Genomic DNA, 21,760 nt, shown 5'->3' on the forward strand with positions numbered 1-21,760 from the left:
GTGCATGTCTACATAATATGTTTGGTTATGTTTTTATAAAGTTTGAGTTATACTACACACATACTTTTAATAATATGCTTTTTCCCCCCTTAGGAATATCATATAATTTATCTCTGTGTCAACAAATACAGATCTGCATTAGAGCTAGCCATTAATGGTATTGGTTGCATAGCATTCCATCATATAGGACTATTATGAACTAAAATAACCAATCCCTATTTGTCGGATATTAAAATTATCTCCCAATTTTCCACTCTTAAAATAGTACTGAGTGTTTATGATGTATTACTCCAACTTGATTAAAATAGGCATTTTGTAAAACTTCCCATGTTAATGTGTAATGTTCATATTTTTGTGTTTAGATAGAAATATTGAGATACAATCTTTTTAAAACAAAAATTTCTGTAATCTCTGGTGAGAACCCTTTGTGAGGAGGTAAGTTTAACAAAAACATTGTATGCCCTTATATTCAAATTGAATCTTCCTAAAATAATTAAAATGGAATGTGAGTAACAGTAATAGGCATCAAGTATTTGAGAGGAGAATATTTCACAAAGGTTGTATATCTAGTAAGAAGGTGATTAATTCCATTTTTGCTTGCAATTTTGGAAGATTTAAGGATAGCCACTAAACAAAAATGAGAATTTAAAATATATTGGAATGATCAAAACTGAATACACAAATATTTTAGAAAGTTGTCTATATGCCCATCACTTTTGCTAAAATTTCACTTCATGGTATTCTCCCTAGTTTACCTTGGATGATGGATACCCTACCATAAAGAAAGAAAATAGAAACTTCCTTTCACCAAAATATTTAATTTGTCTGTGTTTTGATTCAGAAGGCAAAAGCTGTGGCTTGGGAAGTGGTCTAGCAAACAATATAAGAAACTGTGATTCTTACTCAAAAAATCAAAATAAAACCAAAAACCAACAGAACAAACAAAAACCCTTCTAGACCAAAATGGAAATTTTTGTGTAATACATTCCCTGAAATTAATACTATAAAATTACCTCTCCAGGAATATCAGGCTTCTAAACTTCAACATAGTATACTTTCAAACCCTACAACACAGATGTTTATGTTGTCCCTTAAATGCTTATAGGAACCAAATTTTAAAATAAAACTAGTTCTGTGTTTTCATTAATTGAATACCACTTGAAAATCTCAAGAGTTACATGTACAAAAGGAAAATTACTTCACTTGAGTTTTTAATCTTTCAAAGCCACTTGACGTGTTTGTGTTGATCTACTTTGTGAACACCGTGAACTTCTGGGTTCCTAAAACCTTCTTATGATTATTATAATATCTGGCACAATGCCCTGGATACTTACGCACTCAGTAAGCATTTACTGATTAAAACAATGTTGCATACTGCAATGAACCAGTAAGTCCTATGCAGAGGGCAGAGTGAGAAAATTTCCCTTAGTCAGTATGATAAAAAGAACAAATATTACACCTGTGCAACACATGGTATATACTTGATCATTATAACTCTTAAGGCAGTTATCAGTACTGATTCATAATTCACAACATGCAGTCAACGTGCTTTCCAAATAAAGGCACCAGATAGAAATAAATGTTTAAAATAACTTGAAGTTCTAATTGAATCAGAAATAGTGTTATTTTCTAGGAAACGATTTCTCTCTTGAATGCCAGTATCTGCATGCTACCTCTGCTTCCCAGAAATAATTATCTGTTTGTTCATTTGCTGAAATATAGTTATGTGTGGGTAATTATAGCTATCACTTACTTTAATTGCCATCCTTTTACTGATGTGAACACTGACTTAGATCTTTTTTGTATACCTAATTATTCCCTGGACTTGTGGTTATTTATCATTGGATTAGAGAACAGTTTTTAGTGTTAGAACGTTTTAGCTATATGAAGCCAAATATTGTGAATATAAAGATGTTTATTTTGTAGGGAAATACAGATATAAGAAATTCCAACTAGGGCATTTTATGCTCAGTGTGATTTTCTTTCTTACTAGTCAATGAATATACATTTTATTGCTAGACATTGGCAAAAATGGCAGTTAAAGAATACAGTTATTATATTTGAATTTTTACATTTATCATTTTGTGGATTGTCTCTTTTTATTTGCATTATGTTTATCCTCACTGCACAGTAAAGATTATCAGAGGGAAGGCCTGGGTGAGAGCATTTGCAGGACCAAGAACTCTGCATTCTTTGCATAGTCTCAGCACCATATTGAATTTAGCGCTACTGGAGCGCCAAACCACCCTGATTCTGGGAACATCAAAGAGTGGCTTTCATCAGCTATGCCTCAGGATAGATCCAGACCATTGGCAAAAGAGCCTCTGTGTGGAGCTTACAAAGTATATTCATGTATACATTTTATAGCATCACTTTGTTTACGGGAAGTGTATAGATTCTTTGGAACTCATACGGTTGTCTGACTCAAAGGCTAACTGCCAGAGGAAGCAAGCTTTCACTTGACAATCTGCAATATTGTGCAATTATCTATTTTTGAGCAACAGAAGGTAGCTCTGCAAAGAAAGCAAACTCCTCAGGCATTTAGAAAGTCCTGCCTCACTCCTCCTTCTAGTTAAAAATATTTGGCAGTCATATTAAATAATTTCTAATTTGGACTTTATTTAATTAAATTTCCTCCACGGTGACTGAGAAGTCAGGGTTGAAAATGGTTGGAATGAAATGCTGACTCTGCGGTTCCTTTTCTCTGTTGTGAGTGCACTGTTCTCCCTTCTATTATTAGTCTCAAATTCTTGGAGTCATCCTTCACTCTGATTTTCTTGCCTCTTATACCAACACGTTCTCTAATATTCTTACTGGGTGTACAAAGCCTGCAAAGGTTCAAGTGGAAGAACATGAAAATGGTACTCCCAACTTAAGTTTCTTATTAGAATTGCACTGTTCCTGTCAGCCTGGGTTCAGATCCCAGCTCTGATGTACTATCATTCTGTGATGGAAAACAACCTCCCAATGGAAGTCAATAAGTGAGTGGATCCAGGTTAACCTTAAATGCTATTCTACTCCTCCCACCCCAATCAAACAACAACAAAAAAAAAAAAAAAAAAACAAAAACAAACAAACAAACAAAAAAAAAAAAACAGGGATCTTCAACCCTGGGGGAACATACAGTGGAATTTTCTATCCCCAAGACTCTAGGGCTTTTCTGGAACCTTTGCATAATAGTGTTCTCCTTAGCTGCATGAGGAAATCCTGGGTATGTTTTTGGTGGGTTTTTTTCCCTTTAAATCCTTATCAGTTAGGGACACATGCTCAAGAATTTGCAGGTGAATTGACTTTCTGGAAATTTTTTAAATTTCTGGAAATTTTTAAAAAAGATAATGAGTAGATAAAACAAGATTGAAATAATGAAAAGTTCAAGCTTGATGCTGAGTACGTGGAGTTTCACTGCCTATTCTCTTTGCTTTTAGATGGGTATGAAATTTCTATAATAAAATGTTTTGAAATATTTGCCATCTTGATAGGTAAATTATTGTAGTCTTATGTATTTCTTTGTTCTTTACCCATATTTTAAAATATGGGGGTAGGACCTTTATTTTGATTTGTAGAATTTGTAGATTTGTTTTAAGAAAAATAAAGCCCTCTGTTTAGCGTATTTAAATGTTCTATATTGTTTTTAATTTGAATTTTATTTTTATGATATTTTAACATATATTTATTTTTAATGTTTGAATAAAAACATTCATCCTTTTTTTTCCCCTTCACGGTTTGTGTCTTTGGTATCATTTTTAGATCATTTGCCTTAACAAAGTACTGCTTCCAATATGGCAGGAAAATAAAATACTGTGTTTGTCGAAAGGAAAATATCCTGCCCTCTGACCTCCTTTGCACGTCAGTGCTTCCCAGCTATTACTGTATCTAGTTACACCCCCCTTGGTATATTAGCTGTAAGGAGGTTCTCTCACCTATTTTCTACAACTGTCAAAGATTTCCTCCACCCCACACTTTTCATTCCAGATATTCTCCTCACCTCTTTAGAAAGAGACTATTCATGCAGAGTTTCTCTGGCACCCCTCTCTTCTACCTCACTCTTCTTCTGTCATCACCTGGCTCTCCATTCCCACATATTCACCTCCCCCAAACTGAAGCCATCTGTCCCTATTCTGTTGGCCCTGCCACAGATTCTGGGGTCAATGATTTCTTTGGTCAACAGGTAAGAAACGCCTTTTAACTTACCATTCAGGTAAAATGGTGTCACATTCTATCTTAGAAATCAACAGTGCTACCCATTGCCTACAAATATTGTCAAATTTCTGTGAAATGTTATATCAAGTCCTTTAACATCTGGCCTGCTTTACCTTCCAACACATCGTCCAGGTTCCCTTCTCTGGCCATACTGTCTTATAGGCCAATCCCCTGGACACAGAGCACCCTCCTCATATTTCATTGTCTTATCTCATATATTCTCTCAGCCAGGCAGGCCCTTCTCTTCCCTCTTCTCCTTTCAATATCTTTCTCATCCTAGAAGGCCCAGATCCTTTGGCATCTCCACCATCATGTTTCCTTGAATCCCTTCAATTAGAATTAATCCCTGCTTTCTCCAAGGTCCTGTTCAATATTCCCTGTACTACTACTTAGCACTTAAGTCATCTGGTTGTATGTTCTGTTAAGGGTCATTCCTGTTCAATTTGAGCTCAAGAGTAGAAACTTTTCTTTATCCTTCATTGTACTTCCAAGTGCCTTATTTAGAGGCTAACCATAAATGTTTCTTAATTTTATTTGACACTATATTAGACATGTTATGCTATTGATTTGGCTCTGAGTGTGTATCTTTACTAAACAGACTTTCTGTTTTGATTCAGAGAGCAAAACTTCTCATTTACAATTTCGTTTTGAGAAATGGATCACAATTTTCTCCCTCTTCCTCAGATTTGTGGTCTCAGTAAGACATGCAGTGAACCAGATTCTCTAGAAGTGGACATTTGTCTTGCTTGTCAGTCAACCACGTGTCACACACACACACACACACACACACACACACACACACACACACACACACACACATCTTTGACACTCCTTCTTCACATGAGTCCCAAACCCATTGCTGTGCCCTACTATCTGGACACACATTTTATTGACGGCTGGCTATCTGCTGATCTAATTGCTCGGAATTCCAACTTGTGCCTGATGTTAGATTTCCATGCTCCTTTCCATCTGTTTAGAGTCCAGACCACTCTAACAGTAACTGCTTGGAACCTTTCCCACACCTGCTACCACAGTCTCTAACACAACATTCCCCTAGCCAACTGAAGACATTGCTGCTGCTTACGGCGGGGACCCATTCTCCAGCACATGACCCCATCCATAGATATGGCAGGTTTCAGGTGCTGGCCTTAGTCTGTCCAGTCTCGAGGAAGCTAACCTTTCCATACGGGGTATTTGTGTTCATACAGGAAGATCAATTTGGAGGCCTTGTTATGTATTGATAGGATTTTGTGGACTTCCCTGAGCAACTAACTCTCTGTTGTAATTGGAAAAGTCTGCAGTGATTTTTCTAATGATTTATAATTTAGGAATCATGTATATGTTTAATCAATTACACCATGCTGGCTAATTATGATTTCACATAATAGCGGCAATCGCTTTAGAATTTGAAGTCCTGTGGGTTGAACTCATTCCACTGGATAGTTATTTTTTTAATCTATGTTAATAAGTCACTTGGGATGATTACTGATCCCTCTCTCACAGTGGTTCTCAGCCAGGGATGATTTGGCTTCCCAGGGGTATTTGGCAATGTCTGGGGACATTTCCCAGGGGTATTTGGCAATGTCTAGAGTCATCTAGGGTAGAGACCAGGGATGCTGCTAAACATCCTATGATACAAAGGACAGCACCCAGAGCAGAGAATTATATAGCCCAAAGTGTCAGCAGTGCTGAGACTGAGAAACCCTGCTTCTTTAATTAAGGATAATTAATAAAATCCTTTTGTACCTCATAGGGACGTTTATATTATTTGGTGATAAATTTCCTCAAACCCGTCATTCGTTGTATGTAGTTGGTTATGAATTGGTCTGTTGGGATTGGGCAGCTACCCCGACCTTTTCTTCATGGAGTTCCACCCAATCTCTTCCCTCCCTTTGTATGTAAAATAAACTATGGTCAATAGAATTCATCTGGCACATACACTTGATTATGTCTTTTCTGTCTTCTAATCCCTTCTTTGCATCCCTGCTATCCTACAAATGAAATACAAACTCTGTCTTCAATGACAACTCCAGGAACCCTTTTACTCTTCGTTGTTCATGTATACTTCTCTTTCCCCATCGATGCTTTATCAAACAATTTTCAATTTCTAGAAAAGTTTCCCTTATCCCTTCCAATACTTCTTTGCTGATTTTTGCTCACTTTTGTGCTGTTATGACATATTTCTTCATTACCATTTTATCTCTTTTGCCAGTATATTTCCTCTTTTATTAAATGAAACTGCAGCAATACTTCGTATGCCAATATTTTCTTGGAAAATTTTTGTTATTCGATCTGTGTTTACTGATGGTCATTTCAATCCAAAAAATATAACAATTTTAGTTTATTGCAGTAAATACACAACTTACTTTTTTCAGGGAAAAGGCACACAATTTAACTACTTTGTGTTGACCTCAATAGGTTTACCTGAAGAAGATGGATTTTCCAGGTTGTCTGTGAGTGGGACAGCGACCTCATCATTTCAGAGACATAGAGAAAGTCATACCACTCAGGTAATGACCCACCACTCAGGTAATGATATTTACATGTACAATAATAACTCATATTATATTATGACAACATATTCATTAAGGTATGACCAAGAACGTATTTTTTACTGGACTAGAGAAGGCAGTTATTCTTATCTCTGCCCTAAGTTTCTCCAACTCAGCATTGTTTTCTATCACAGCTGAATCCAGGTTTTTACTGATTTAAAAAATAATAATAATGTCCCAAACAAATAAAAATTGCTAAATGGTTTTAAATGAAATATTGTAGACATAATTTATGTTATGGTATTTTAAATCACTGTCAGGGGAAGAAGATGATATTAAATTTACTGGATGAAGTTAATATATGTTCCACATTTGATCTCGGCTAAAATATGAGGACTTTAAGTGACAACACATGGAAATAAAATGCTTGTAGCACCTGTGGTTTTATGGCATGCCATTATATCTCACTTACTACCTCCAAATTCCATGTAATCCAAATTCATTTAAAAAATAACATATGATCACAGCACTATAAAATGAAAATGAAATGACAGTTCACAAAACTGTGTTTAGATGTGTTACAGTGATTTTGTGTATATGCTTAACAAATTTGGCCTTAAAAAGTTCACCAAAATAAAGAAAATATTCACTTCAGGAATAAAAAGCAGTAGTGTTGTAGGAAGAAAAAAGATTTATATCACATAATTTAATTCTCTTTTTATGTTGAATTTTAAAATACTGTTTTCAGTAATTATCTTCAAGAAGATATGACTGCATTCAAGGTGGTATACAAACAACAGTATATCAAAGACTTTATTATCAATACATTCAAAGTGTATCCACAAGATTCTTATTTTGTATGAGCAGTACAACTTTTATTATGTCAAATATCTACATAAAAATCTTTAAAAATCTCAGTCGAGTAGCCAGATGTTTTTATGAAATCAACTATCCAGCTAGTGATCAGCTTTCATCTGAATATTTTGCATGGCCTTATTATCAGCTGAGATTTTTCTAAATAACACTGATGAGCTAGTAAGAAAATCAATAATTTTAATCTTAAAAATAAATCTTACAGGAGGCAATCTGCTGAAATCACTTACATTGATATATAGGCACTGAAATAGAAAGAAAATGCTGATTGGTTGCAATAATAGATTGTCCTAATCGCCCCTCTGTTCCTTAGAGATGCATTTACTTTACCTTGTAAGCATTATAGATGCTTTAGCTAAGATAATTCCCAGGGGACCCTACTTGTAATGAGCATTGGTTTGATTTTTATTATAGGGTTGACTCCTGTACATTAGAGCACAATGATAGGCCATCTGACATCCTTTCCAGGATTTCCACTACAATGTGGTTCATAGAGAAAAGGGTTAACTTTGAAAGAAGGTGCATAAAATAGACATCTCTATAACTTCTCTGATCTTTCATGGACTTGGCCAAGAAGCAAAGAGAAATGGGAAAGGTCATCAAGAATAAGTTTCCATTCCTAGTTTTTTATGGGAACTTGTTTTCAAATGCAAACATCCCTGCCTCCAATTATCTCACAGTGTATTCTTTTTTTTTTCAAGGAAATGGAAAACCAGGCTCATTTTCTTCCATGCAAAAATGTGGGCATTCTCATGGTAGGACACGTTCCTCACTGTTGAGAAACTATGCAAGTTATATGAAACTATGTATTTAATGGCTAGATGTCTCAGCATAAATGTTTCTTGTGTGACATTTGTAAAGGAAGTGTGGACATATGCAGGCATATTGCATTTTAGATTTTGTACTAATGCAATTAAATCAGAATTCTATAAAATCAATCCTAGACTGATTGGGCATGTAGCAGTAAAATTAATTGTTGACTAAAAATTGAATAATCCCTCTTTGAGGGTATCAATATTTTAATTAGCATGATCAGTGATTTTAATAAAATATCTTTAAGGAAGATAAAATGTATGGACATTATTGTAGGTAAATAAAACAGGAAATAGATTTAGTAATGTACCAAAGGTCACGGAAAATTCAGAAACCATAGCTTGAATGGATATCAAGATCATATGTCCTGTTTTGAGAATGAATTTACCATAGCACATTAGAAAGAATGAAGGAGTCATTGAACTTTTACATAACATTTGACGAATTTTTGGTTCAGGACAATAATCTAAGTAGCCATAGTGGACATTTATGATTTGGTTTTTTAGCTGCCAGTCACATATTTAAGTTTCTCACCTACCACAGTGAAAATATAAGGGGAGAGACTCCTCTTCCTCCCTCCTTTGAAAACTAGACAAATATATGTGAGATGGGCTCAGTCAATCTATCAACCATGGAGTGAGAGACATAATGGAAAGAACAGAAGAATAGCTGTCTCCATGGTGGGCAGAGGGGTCGCATCTGGCAGTGGTGGCTCCCTCCAGGGGCAGCAGATGTTGGTCAGTGTTTGTCTACTGGCCAGCTACTGCATCCCCCTTGGTTTGTCCCATGTGCCAGATGTTTCCTTCTAGTTTCATGCCATTCTTTTGCCTTTCAGTAAAGCTTTTACCTAGTAAGATGTACAGAGTTATTTTCCATTGCTTGCAAATAAGAATTTTGACTGACACACTATCTGATTTTTTTATTATCCATAAAATTCACTTTATTTCCAAACACAGGTTTTTTTTTTACACAAAGCATACAAACTGTTTATTCTTGATAGAGGTATAAAACGTTTTCTAATAGGGGTAGCACCTCAATAAATAGTAGTTGTTTCTTTCCTCAAGGTACAGAATACACAAAATATAGTTTTTATACTATTGCATAATTTTTAGTAATTTGCAAAATGTGGTTTACGTAAAAGTAGAAAAAATTAATTTTACTTCAAGCATTTGAAAATAGTGAAAACTGAGATATTAGCCGTATTGCAAATGTGGCTGTCTTCATTTATGCTCCTTATATAGAAGGCTTGGTAGGTCCATGCTGTGAAGCAAGATAAAATATTCATGACTTTCCAAAGCACTTGGCATGAATAAATCCAGCAGTGAATGTGTGACATCATGGAATTCCACAGACTGGCCCTGGAGGGGGCCTTTGTGGCACATCCCAGTACTCAAATCTGGAATTTCATAGATTGTAAAAGCCACTTCAGATTGGTTTTGGAATTTTACAGCATTTACAAAAATAATATGCCATTCATCTACTGGCCATTTTATGAGATGTAAAATATATACATATATATATTTTAAGTTTGTGCCATTTAGCATGATGCAGTCCCTTAGAAGTAATTCAGGGGTGAAAGACTCAGCAGTGAATGAAATACTGAGAACATCTTCCAACCCAGAGTGACTTCTTAGCGTTTTTTTGCTGTGGTTGCAATCCTCTGCTGACTCAGGAGGCCAGGTAACCTGACACAGGAAGCCCATGGATTATAAATAGAGCAAAGCATGAGCAGCGAAGGAGGGGTATCCTGAAGGCAGAAGGGTACCAGACGAGGTTGGATAAAATAAATGCATCGTGCTTGCCCTTGGCATAAAATTGCTAGTTACACATCTGTTTAGGGGTCTACACTTGACGTTGAAAAATAAGGTGTTTTCTTTTGAGCATACTTTATTTACATTCTCATTTTAACTTTACCAACTTTCAGTTTATGCCTTGTATTCCTCTCCACTGTCTATTCTCCACAGTAATAGTGTGTGGTTTATGATCTTTGATTTTCATTATATGTGTTTATCACATTTCTTACCAAACTTTTAAATATTCTTTTGTTTTCTTAAACAGCATATTTTTTTTATTAATGTCTGTCATATTAAGATATTCAGTGTAAGAAATCATTGATGGTCTCCGATAAAATAGTGGCAATCCAGCACCCAAGAGCATAATATATATCTAGCCCACTCCTGACACAGCTGCCAATGAAAGGCATAACATAATCAATATGCAATTGATCCACATCAAGAAACAAATTGTTATGTGGTTTGTTTTACTGAACAATCAAAGAAACCTTTTTGTCATGTCACATATCAACAAAATGAAAAGTTGCAGGGCACTAAATAAACCCAATGCCTTCTTTCTATATTTATTTTATTTGTCACATGTGCTGCTTTTGAAATATATTGTAGCGTGGAGAAGAAAGCGTGTTAGATAAAATAACCAAATGTAGACACATTTAGTTGAATCATTAAGAGATAATTCTAAAGCATAAATAGAAAGTATATAACCATTTCAAAAGGAAGTATATGTGTATTTCATTTATAAGCTACAAACAGATGATCTAGCATAGAATTCTCTTTCACAAAACTGAGGTTTCCAGGAGTCAGTATGCACCACTCATGACTTCCATTTTATGTGCAAGAGATGAATGCAGTAAATTAATTTGATGGTATGAGTTAAATGGCAGCATTTTCAACAGAAAAGGGGCATATCCCGTATAGATGTCTGGAAACTTGGAAAATTAAAAACAAAACCAAATCCTGTATTTTGTACTTTTTCCTTCATGAAATTGCAGCATGGTTATATCCTAAATGTGTTCAAATGCAGTGTTTTCCTAGTGAAGACACTGACTCTTATCAATGAGAATTCAATTTTAAGAAATATTGAAGGAATGAGAAATCAAAATTGTGACTATGTTTCTAAAGAGGAAAAAGTTCTTGTGATATCTCTGCATGCTCATGGTCCAGATGGGAAAGCTGCAATCAGCCAACACTGTTGCATCAGGGAAGGGGTAACAATGTAACCGAGAAAATGTGGTTAATTATAAATTCTAGTTAACTTAAGAATTTCAATATTAATTCATTTTTTAAAAAAAGGAAGAAAAGACCTAGGTATGAATCCCATATATGTTATTTAACATGTGGCTATAGAAAGTAGTAATTATTTTTCAGATTGATTAAAGAGACTATATGTAACATGTCACCCATGCTGCCTACAATATAATAAGTGCTCAAAAATGCTTGGTATTATTTTCATAGTATTCCTTGTTTACTCAAGGTCAATATTCTGAACATCAATCCTGACTCTAAAAGAATAGATGCTACCTAAAATATGTAGGAGTTTAGATTGAAGCAGTAGGACCCAACATTTATTGGGGAGTTTGATAAAGTATGTCACATATTTGATTTTCAAAAGTATTTTGTTATGGAATATTATAAACTTAGGAAAAAAAGAGACAGTGGTTAGTAAAACACCCAACTTCAATAAAGCATAACAGTTTAACCTATGTGTTCTGGCACCGTCTTTTTAGAGAAATAGGTGTTCCAGGTCCTGATCCCATCTTTTCCTGCCACGCCACGGTGAATCCCATCCTGAAGTTAGTGCATAACCCTCCATTCACTATTGTACTTTTAGAGTTGGTCATTTTTGCCTCCAGCAATGTGTCAGGCTTAGTTTGCTCTAGGACCCACTTGTTCATCTTTCTATTGGTCCAGGGTATCTGTAGAGCTCTCCTCCAACACCATATTTCAAACGAACCAATTTCTTTTTTCTACCAATGTTTTTCACTAGCCAACCTTCACATCCATACATATTACTGGCATTAGGAGGGTGTGAATGATCTTAGCTTTGGTCTCTGGTGACACATCTTTGCTCTTGGTGATCTTTCCTTATTCTTCCATGGCTGCCCTTCTGAGTCTCAGCCTTCTCTTGTTTTCTTGGCTGCAGTCTCTCTTTGAATTGATGCCTCAACCAAAGTAAGCAAAATCTTTAACAATTTCATTATCATTGCCGATGTTAAAGTTGTGTATTTCTCCTGTAGCCGTGTTTTTGTCTTTTTGATGTTAAAATACAGCCGTGTTTTGGCACTTTCTTTTTTTCACTTTCACCAGAAGTCATTGCAAATCGTGGCTATTATGCTTTTTGCTGGTAAGAGAGTGTCATCTGCAGATCTTAAATTATTGATATTTCTTCCAATTTTCACTCTTTCTTCTGAGTCTAGCCCAGTTTTTCATATGATGTGTTCTATGCACAGATGAAACAAATAGGGAGATAAATTGCATCCTTGTTTGACACCTTTGCCAATGAGAAACCATTTAGTCTCTCCATATCCTGCCCTGACAGTGGTTTCCCGCCCACAGTACAGGTACTGAGGCTCGCCCATGTCTTTCAGAGCAACCCATAGCTTTTCATGATGCATACAGTCAAAAGCTTCACTATGGTCTATGAAACACAGAATAACCTCCTGGAATGTTTTGGAGCACTCCAGTATCCAGTGAATATTCACAATGAGAATCCAGCTTGAACATCCACTTGACTTGCATGGAAAATGAGAACAATGGCCCTATCCTTACTGCAGTCCTTGGTATCTCCTGTCTTGTAAATTGGATGCATGTTGAATGCATCCAGTCTGTAGTCCATCATTTTGTTTCCATATTTGTTGAGATTATTCTTGTTAGGATTTTGACAGATTTTGTCTCTGTGGCTTGAAATAATTCTCTTGGTATCCCATCTGCCCCTGGTGATTTATTTCTTCCCCACACTTTCAGGGCAGCTTTCACTTCACTTTCTAGAATTTCAGGTTCTTCCTCAGAGGACCCTTCTCTAAAGGTATCTGTCATTCTTTTGTCTCTTCTGTATAGATTTTCGGGATTCTGTTTCTACCTTCCTTTTATTTTCTTCTGGTCACACAATGTGCTTTCTTGTTGGTCATTCAGCATCCCTAGTCCCTTTTACTTTCTTGAATCTTCTGGTAGGGATCACTGTTTTTCCTTTTTTATTTGTTGTTCTTTCCTATCTTCTTACATCAACTATTGTAATCTCCTTTCTATCACTACGTGATAGTCATGGAAAAGCTGTGTTCAGGATTCTAACCCTGCTAGTATCACCTTTTTACTTTTGCCTCTCACCTGTCTTTGACAATTTTTAGTGTTTCTTCTGTCATGCATCTTGATTTTTCTATCCTTTATCCTTCTGGCATTATCTTTGCATTCTTCCCTGATAATATTTGTTGTTTCAGTCCACGGTTCTTCTAGTTCTTGGTCACTTAGGTTTAACAGTGCAAGTCTGTTTTTATGTGGACTTTAAATCCATCAGGAATGTTATTTGCATTAATTTGGGGCACTATGATTCTCTTAGTTCTCTTCTTCATCTTTACCCTGATGTTTGATATTAACAGTTTGTGGTCAGTACCACAGACTGCTCCTGGTCTTGTTTTGGCGGAGGGAATACAGCTTCTCCATCTCCTGCTTCCAATTACATAGTCTATTTGATTTCTGTTTGGCCATCTGGTAACCTGACCATCATATATACAGTCATTTGTTTGGTTGTTTGAAGCATGCATTTGTGATGGACAAGTTGTTGGCTTACAGAAATCCACAAGCCAATCTCCTGCTTCATTCTTGACCTCTAGTCCAAATTTTCTGACAACATTTAGTTCTGCTTTATATTCTACTTTTGCATTTCAATCACTTATAATTATCGGTATGTCTTGTTTTGGTATATGATCAATTTCTTCTTGAACACTTGCATAAAAGCTTTCAGTTTCACCTGCTTCAGCTTCTTGTAGATGGAGCATAGACTTGAATGATGGCTGTGGTAATAGATTTTCCTAGAAGTCTGACTGATATTATTCAGACCAACCTTGTATCATATCCTCTAATTGCCTGTGCTACATCTTGCCTCAGTCAGTATTAAAGCCACTCTATTTCTTCTGAGTTTGTCATTTCTAGAGTAGAACACTTTATCGTTGCCTGACTGGAAATGTCCCATTACAGCCCATTTTATTTCTCTAACATCAAGCACTACAATGTTTAGACGTTCCACTTCTTACTTGACAATCTCCAGTTTACCTTGCTGCATACTTCTTACATTCCACGTTCCAATTGTACGTGTTATGCAGCATCGTGCTTTCCTTTCGCCTTCTGCGTATTTCAGCCATTAGACATCCTTCCAGCTTTGGTCTAGTTGCACCATTGGCAACAATGCTGTTCATACTTCTTCTCTTCTCTTCCCCAATAACTGAGTGCTATTGGACCTGAGAGTCTCATCTTTTGGGACTATCTCAGATTTCATTTTGGGCTTTCTTATCGTAGGGTTTTCAAGGTAAAAAAGAAAAAAAGAAAGAGTAAGAAAGTAAAATGCAGCAGTGGTTTACCACTGCCTTCTGCTACGTGTGCAGTGTGTGCTTCCAAACCACACATGCTTGGGTCCATAGTGCTGCAATCACCAAACGCCTATGGAATGTAATTGTTCCTTTTAACTTTCATTATTGATGTTTGCTTTATAGTTGTCACATACATTACATCTACATACATTGAATGTATTCTCCCAAAGTTATAACTTTGAGTTCAACAGTCATGCATGTTTTAGACAACTTTAGTGGAGGAAAATCATCTTGTTTGTTATCCTATAACTTAACATATCTGAGGCTCTCCTTTGTTCCTGGAATTTAAGTTCCCTTTCACTATCATTCATTGCACCCTGAAAAACCTCCTTTAGCATTTTATTCACAGCAGATGTAAGAATTTTCTTCATTTCCTTTAATCTGAGCATGCCGTCATTCTGCTTTCATTGTCCAAGTTTTGATTCCCTCAACAATTCACTTGCTTTTGTTTACTCTTCTGAGTTCTCAGATTGATGTTTGCGTGTTTTATTCAAACTTTCAGTTATAAACAGTAGATAAATAGGTTGTAGTGTGCTTACTTCATCTTGGCCCAGCTTATGTATTTAGCACACACAAATTTATTATGCTAATATAGTCAGATTGATTGATCCTTACCTTTATGGGTTATCCTGTTCAAGAAAATCTTTCTTTTTAAAAAGAAAAAAGAAAAATCTCTCTTGCCCTGCTGCCATAAAATTATCTTTCTACATACATATTTTTTTTTAAATTCAGGGTTTTTTTGTTTGTTTGTTTTTTGCTTTTCACATTTAGGACTTTAAGCTACATGGAATTTGTTTTTTGAGAATAGTGTAAATTTGCTATATAATTTTACTTTTTTCTGTACTGGTAACAATTGTTCCACACTTTTTACCACATAAGACCATACTGATGACTTCCTCCTAATGCTGAGTACACTGTCAGAAATGGATGTTCTCCATATTTGTCTCTGGTCTTCCAAACTCTTCTTTAGTATTACTTTCCTCTTGATGGCATTACTTGAGCACCCTTTCCAAGCAAAGTAGTTACTTGTCTCTATACATTGGTTCCTATAACTGTGTAATGCAAATCTCTTTTATATAATTTGTGTTGTTGCATTATAATCGTGTGTGTGTTTAGACCCTGACAGACTTTTGAGCATATCGGGAACGCATTGTATTCATCTTAATCATTTTGGTGTTCCAAAAACAAAGCACTTAATAAATCTCCAGCTCTAGGTAATTGTCAACCAGTAGCAACTTCAGAAGAATTAAGAAAACCAGACTGATAGACTGTTTCCTAACAGGGTGAAATATTTATTTCACTCCCACGTTAAAACTGTACCAATACACTTGGTGATTATGATCACTGACTGGAGGATATTAATGTCACATTTTATATGGTGACTTGGTTTCAAAGTTGGCATGAAATGTGAGAGTCACAATAAAAATGACTGATTCTGGAAGATCCCTTATATTGCCCATAAAGAATAATACACATGGCTTTAATGTATATAACTGTTATATCATATAATTGGATTTATGCATAGTGCATAAGACAACGTAAAGCATATAATATGTATAGTATTTTGAATTCTAAGAAAGTGGATTGGATTTTCAGATGTTCATTGATTCAGTCACTTAACCAGTACTAATTGAGTATTGACTTTTGCCAGCACAGATCCGGGCACTTGGGATACCTTGGGCTACAAAACAAACACCCTTGTGCTCGTGGAAGTTAAATGTTAGCATGGAAAATCAAACAATAAACAATATTTAAGTAAAATGTATATATATTTTTTTCAGTTAGTTAGTGTGGATATTCAGTATTAGTTTATATTAATTTCAAGTGTACAGTGTAGAGGTTAAGCTTTTACATAATTTATGAAGTGATCCACCTGACCCACCTGGCATCATACATAGTTATTACAATATTACTGACTATATTTCCTATGCTGTACTTTACATCCCATGACAATTTTGTAACTACCAATTTGTACTTCTTAGTCCCTTCACCTTTTACATGTATAATATTTTTAAAGGTAATACAGTAGTCCCTCCTTATTTGTGGTTTTAGTTACCCACGGTCAACAGCAGTCTGAAAATATTAAATGGAAAATTCCAGAAATAAACAATTCATAAGACTTAAATTGCATACTATTTCTGAGTAACATAATGAAATTTTGTGCTGTCCCACCCTGTCCCACCTGGAACATGAATCATCCTTTGTCCAGCTATACCTATGCTGTATACTCTACCCACCCCATTGATGACTTAGTAGCCCTGTTGGATATCAGATCAATTGTCGTGATATCACAGTGCTGTGTTCAAGTAACCTTGATTTTTACTTTAATAATGTCTCCAAAGTACAAGAGTACTGATGCTGGCAATTCAGGTATGCCAAAGACAAGCCGTAAAGTGTTTGTTCAGTACTATCTGCAGTTTCAGGCATCTACTAGAGGTCTTGGAATGTATCCCCCAAGGATGAGGGGGGCTGCTGTAAAATTATTTTTAAGAAAGTAAAACAGGGTAAGCAGGACTGGGAGTGACAAGAATGGTGTGGAAGAAGGTTGGTTTGAGTTGTAATTTTAAATCAGGCTGTCAAAAAGGCCTCATTGAGCAAACATAAAGTAAGGAATTCAGGAAGTTAGTTGATTTCAGGGGAGAGCATTTCAGGGGGGAGAACAGCAAAAGCTCTAAGAAGCATGTCTGAATTGCAAGATGGCCAGTGTGGCTGGAGTGGAGTAACTCAACGTATTACTAGGTGTTTAAAGGAAAAGAAGTTGGAATTACCATTAACTATAAAAAGTTAACTCAAGAAAATGGATACTTTTAAGATATAAACTACAGCAAAAGGCTAAATGTAAAATATCAAGTAGGACTGTATTGTGTTGTCTTTCTTCAAACCCATTTACCAATTTTAGAAACTTTAGTCTGCTTAGAATATAAGTAAAGGCTAAATTTGCCTTTTCTGTAAGTAGAAGAAAATATGAGACAAATAGCTCTATTGCTGCTCAAGATAACAGAGAATTGAAAGAGAGACACCTGCGAATCAGGGCCCCAGATTTCCTGGCTTGTTTAGTGTAGCGCCTTCTTCCATTGTGCTAAAACATAATCAGCAAACTTGGATGAAGGGTTTTGTTTTTTTTTCACTCTAGAACACCTTGAGACCTGATTTTTCTCTGGTTTCTATGATTATGTTATTATTTGAAACTGTCATTTTGTATTTCTGATTCTGTCAGAAATAGGTTCTAAAAAAGATGAACTGTGACATTGCAAAGAAGTGTCATGAAGTTGATGATATAAAAAGCCTGGATTTTTGAAGCCCAAGTGGATTTAAATTAATTTTATACACTTGCATGTGATTTGTATTATCTTTTTTTAGAAATAAGTCTTGATTTAAAAAAGATTTCCTCTCATATGTTGCCTACTTCAGCAAAATCTTCTCTTTTCCTTCCTAATCCTTCCTGAAATACATTTTCCTTTCCCTATTTTGTCTGGCATTTATACCTGCATTATTCACCATGACTGTGTCTTCAAGACACTGTAATTGACCCCAGGGTCACAGTGGCAGACACTGTGCCCACCAAATCCATAATTTATAAGCACTACATTTCCCAGCCTCCTTTGTGGTTAGAAGTAGTCATGTGACTGAAATCTAGCCAATGGAATGGATGTGATCCACTTCCAGCTTGATCCATATAAACCTCCATTTGCCTATGAATATTCAGTGCCTTTTCCCATCCAAAAGCTAGATATAGAATACTCCAAGATCCAAGAAGCTGCAACATGGATGACAACATGGAAGATCATCCACTGATCAGAAATATCCCTTTTGGCCTTAATGTGAGTAATGTACTTCTTTTGTACCAAGCCACTGGTATTTGTGGTCAGCCTGTTAGAGCATCTTGGGTAGCACTAACTAACATTCTTCATCATTTATTTGGTTTAATGTTTCACATGTTGCTGCTGAGCATTATTTTTTATAGTACTTCATTTAACCTCCATTATGTAGCCATCTTTATTCTTTCCAATAGCAAAATTGTGCCTGTTCATATCTTGTGATGATCGAATTATTGGAATATTGCTTATGAGACATTTTAATGCAAAATAATGATCAGTGGTGCTCCCACCAAGTCACACATATGTATAAAACCAAAGCTTGTAACTCTTAACAACTGGTCTCAGAAATGTCTCAATCAATGTGATACTGGCACAGCAAATCCCCCAGAGTGGGCACTCAAGTCCTAGGCCAAGAAGGTACTTGGCTTCATGTAGGCAAGAATTCAAATGTGAGCAGATACAGAGTTTAAAATGAAAGTAAGTTTATTTAGCAGAGATTAAGTATGAAAAAGCCACCCTGCAGACAGCGTGGTGGTCTGTAATTGCTAGTGGAAGAGAGACCCTCTCCACCCATTGGGGTAGGGTTTATACATGTTTCTTGTTTCCAGGAAAATATCTTGGTATGGGGAACTTCTGAAGGGCACAAAAAGAACAGGGGCAGATTTACCTTTAACTTTTGTAAGGTACAGCCTGTAGCTACTTTGTAATAGGTTTAATTATGGGAATGGCCATTACAATGGGATCTCTTTGCTCAATAGGTTTCGGATGGTATGTTCTGTTCGATTGATTAATGTCTGCCTGAGCGCTGTGTCTGGTAGCACGTAGGCAGCAGGCTTGGAATCCAGCCTCCTCGTTCCTTCTTCTGTAAAACTAGTCCTCAAAATGGACTTAATTTTCCTCAGGGACAAAGTTACTCCCCTATAACAAGTTGGGCACCCCAAGAAATATTTAATATTTTTAGAAACTTTTTGGTGCATTTAATGATTATAAAGAATTACCTCTTTTACCTCTGGTTTTCAAGTGGGTGACTGAACTGGTAACTAAATTTTGGAGGGAGAATCAAGGTTGATGACAGAGGAGATGCTCTGCCCCGTGAAGTAAATTCCATGGCCAGTGGAGTTGCCAGATGCCCCTTTCTTAATTATAGCTGATTTTTAATATCTGTTTCAATTGAGTTAACATTTTTTTTTAACATCCAGTTTCATAAAATGTTTTCTTCATTCTTATTTATTTACTATATTTAACATCATAACATACAGATTGTGGTTGTTTCCAGAAAAAAATACCTTAAGAAGTTAATAACAGGTAAACTACATCCTACACAGCAATGTAAATTAAGATATTGGCTAATTAAACAAGTAGGGAAAGACTTATTCGCAGCTCTACTGCTAGTTCAAAGCCAACTCTCATGTCCAACACCATGTTGCAAGGTACTTTTCTCTTGTGTTTTTTGTAATTGTAAATGCAGACATGAACAAAATTATGAACACCATTCCTTATACCATTCAATCCAAATGTCTTTTCTTCTTTTTGCATTCTATTCATCCTTTTGATCCAGAAAAAAAACCCACAGCCCATATGAATTTCTTGGCCATGTTGCTTCGAAATGAGTCATGTCTCCTCTGTATTCTAACAACAAAAATTATGTTTTTAATTATACAATTTATTAGTCAATTAATACTGTGCTGCCATGTCATTTTTTGCTTTCGTGTCTTGGTTAAGCACTTTTGCATTTAACTATGTGTTTATGTCTTGCTCATTTTGAATGGATGCTTCTTGCAGGAACAGGTCATATTGTGTGATTCTAAGTCCTGTAGAACTCATCACAGCACCTTCCATTTCATAATCATTTAAAGCACATGTGTTCATTGATTTTAAGACAAGGAAAATTTCTTGGAGGACAATGTACTTAGTATCTAAGATTGCCTAAATGCAATGTATTTGAATTTGTGTCTGCCTTTGCCTAAATGCAATGTATTTGAATTTGTGTCTGCCTTTGCCACTTACTAGCCAAGTGAGTCTGGGTTTTGAAGATGAATTTCAGCATCTGTGAAATTAGGCTAATAATACTTAACCTGCTTATTTCACACGGTTATGAGAATTTATTATAATAATAACATGTGAAAATGCTTCAAGAATAGAAAACAACATCATGGAGATGACTTTTAAAGATGGGCCTTGGAACCACAGAGGATTCCATATTTGGGCATCTGACCTGGGACTACTCTAGATAAGATAAATAGAATCACAGAGTGTGTTCTGGGTGCATCTGATTGGGCTGCATATATAGACTATGTGAGAATGGATGATGATGAAGCTGGAATAATTAGTGTGTCCAGAAAATAAAGGATTGCATGTAACATGCTAACGTGTGTGGACTTGATTTTCTAGGCTAGGGCACAGCAGCAGCATTGAAGATTTTTGAATAAGAAAATTATATGAACAGATTTATTCTTTGGAGAAAAAATTTAGTGGATTAATTTTCTTCAGTAATACCTCCTAGTGTTTGCAGTGAGTCTCCCATATAATCCCAAGAAAAAATATTTTTAGAGGAACTGTAATACTCTTACTTTCTCTGTTTCCAATATAATAGATTTATGTTTTTGCATATACTCCCTGGATTTGCACCCCATTACTATAATATGTCATTACTATAAGAATACTCTAAATATATGTTATCAATTTTTGTTACATTATATTAGTCATTTATACTGCCATGATTTTTAAGTGAATTGAGGTAAGAGACCAGAGCTCATACAAAATCCATATCCTGAAATGTCACAAATTAATTATATTGCATGATGTGCTGTACAATCATAAATTTCTATTTTATAACTTTCCATTAATAGAAAGAAACATGCATTTATTCATCAGAGTCCATTTTTAATCATAGCTATGAACTAAAAATCAGCTGCAAATTGCAAATAAATGTCCATTTAAATTATATTAAATATGTTCCAATATAACATTACTTCTTATAGAAGTAAAGAACAGTGGTTATTTTTTTTTTTTAAGAAATCAAAGTGTACAGACAAGGTAAAAAATTAAGATTCTCTCTCGCCTCCCTCACTGCCAGTTGTCTGGATACAGCGACTCTTGTTTCCAGTAGAACTTGTAACATGCCTTATAAGGGATGTTTTCCCATTTATTTAACCCTTAGGCAACGAAGAAAACAAAATAGCAAGAATGAA

At 35.6% G+C, this 21,760-nt stretch overlaps 1 protein-coding gene across 3 annotated transcripts in view; it reads left to right on the plus strand.

The window, feature by feature from the left end:
* Positions 1 to 21,760, plus strand: part of MYO16 (myosin XVI) — a 550,393-nt gene that overhangs the window by 516,866 nt on the left and 11,767 nt on the right. For all 3 annotated transcript variants that reach the window (XM_033105065.1, XM_033105062.1, XM_033105063.1), the window contains exon 34: positions 6,619 to 6,710. In XM_033105065.1, coding sequence (XP_032960956.1) covers positions 6,619 to 6,710 — 92 coding nt within the window. The remainder of the gene's footprint in view (positions 1 to 6,618; positions 6,711 to 21,760) is intronic.

This window comes from Rhinolophus ferrumequinum, chromosome 4 (genome assembly GCF_004115265.2).
Source record: "Rhinolophus ferrumequinum isolate MPI-CBG mRhiFer1 chromosome 4, mRhiFer1_v1.p, whole genome shotgun sequence".
In the NCBI taxonomy this organism is placed as follows: Eukaryota; Metazoa; Chordata; class Mammalia; order Chiroptera; family Rhinolophidae; genus Rhinolophus; species Rhinolophus ferrumequinum.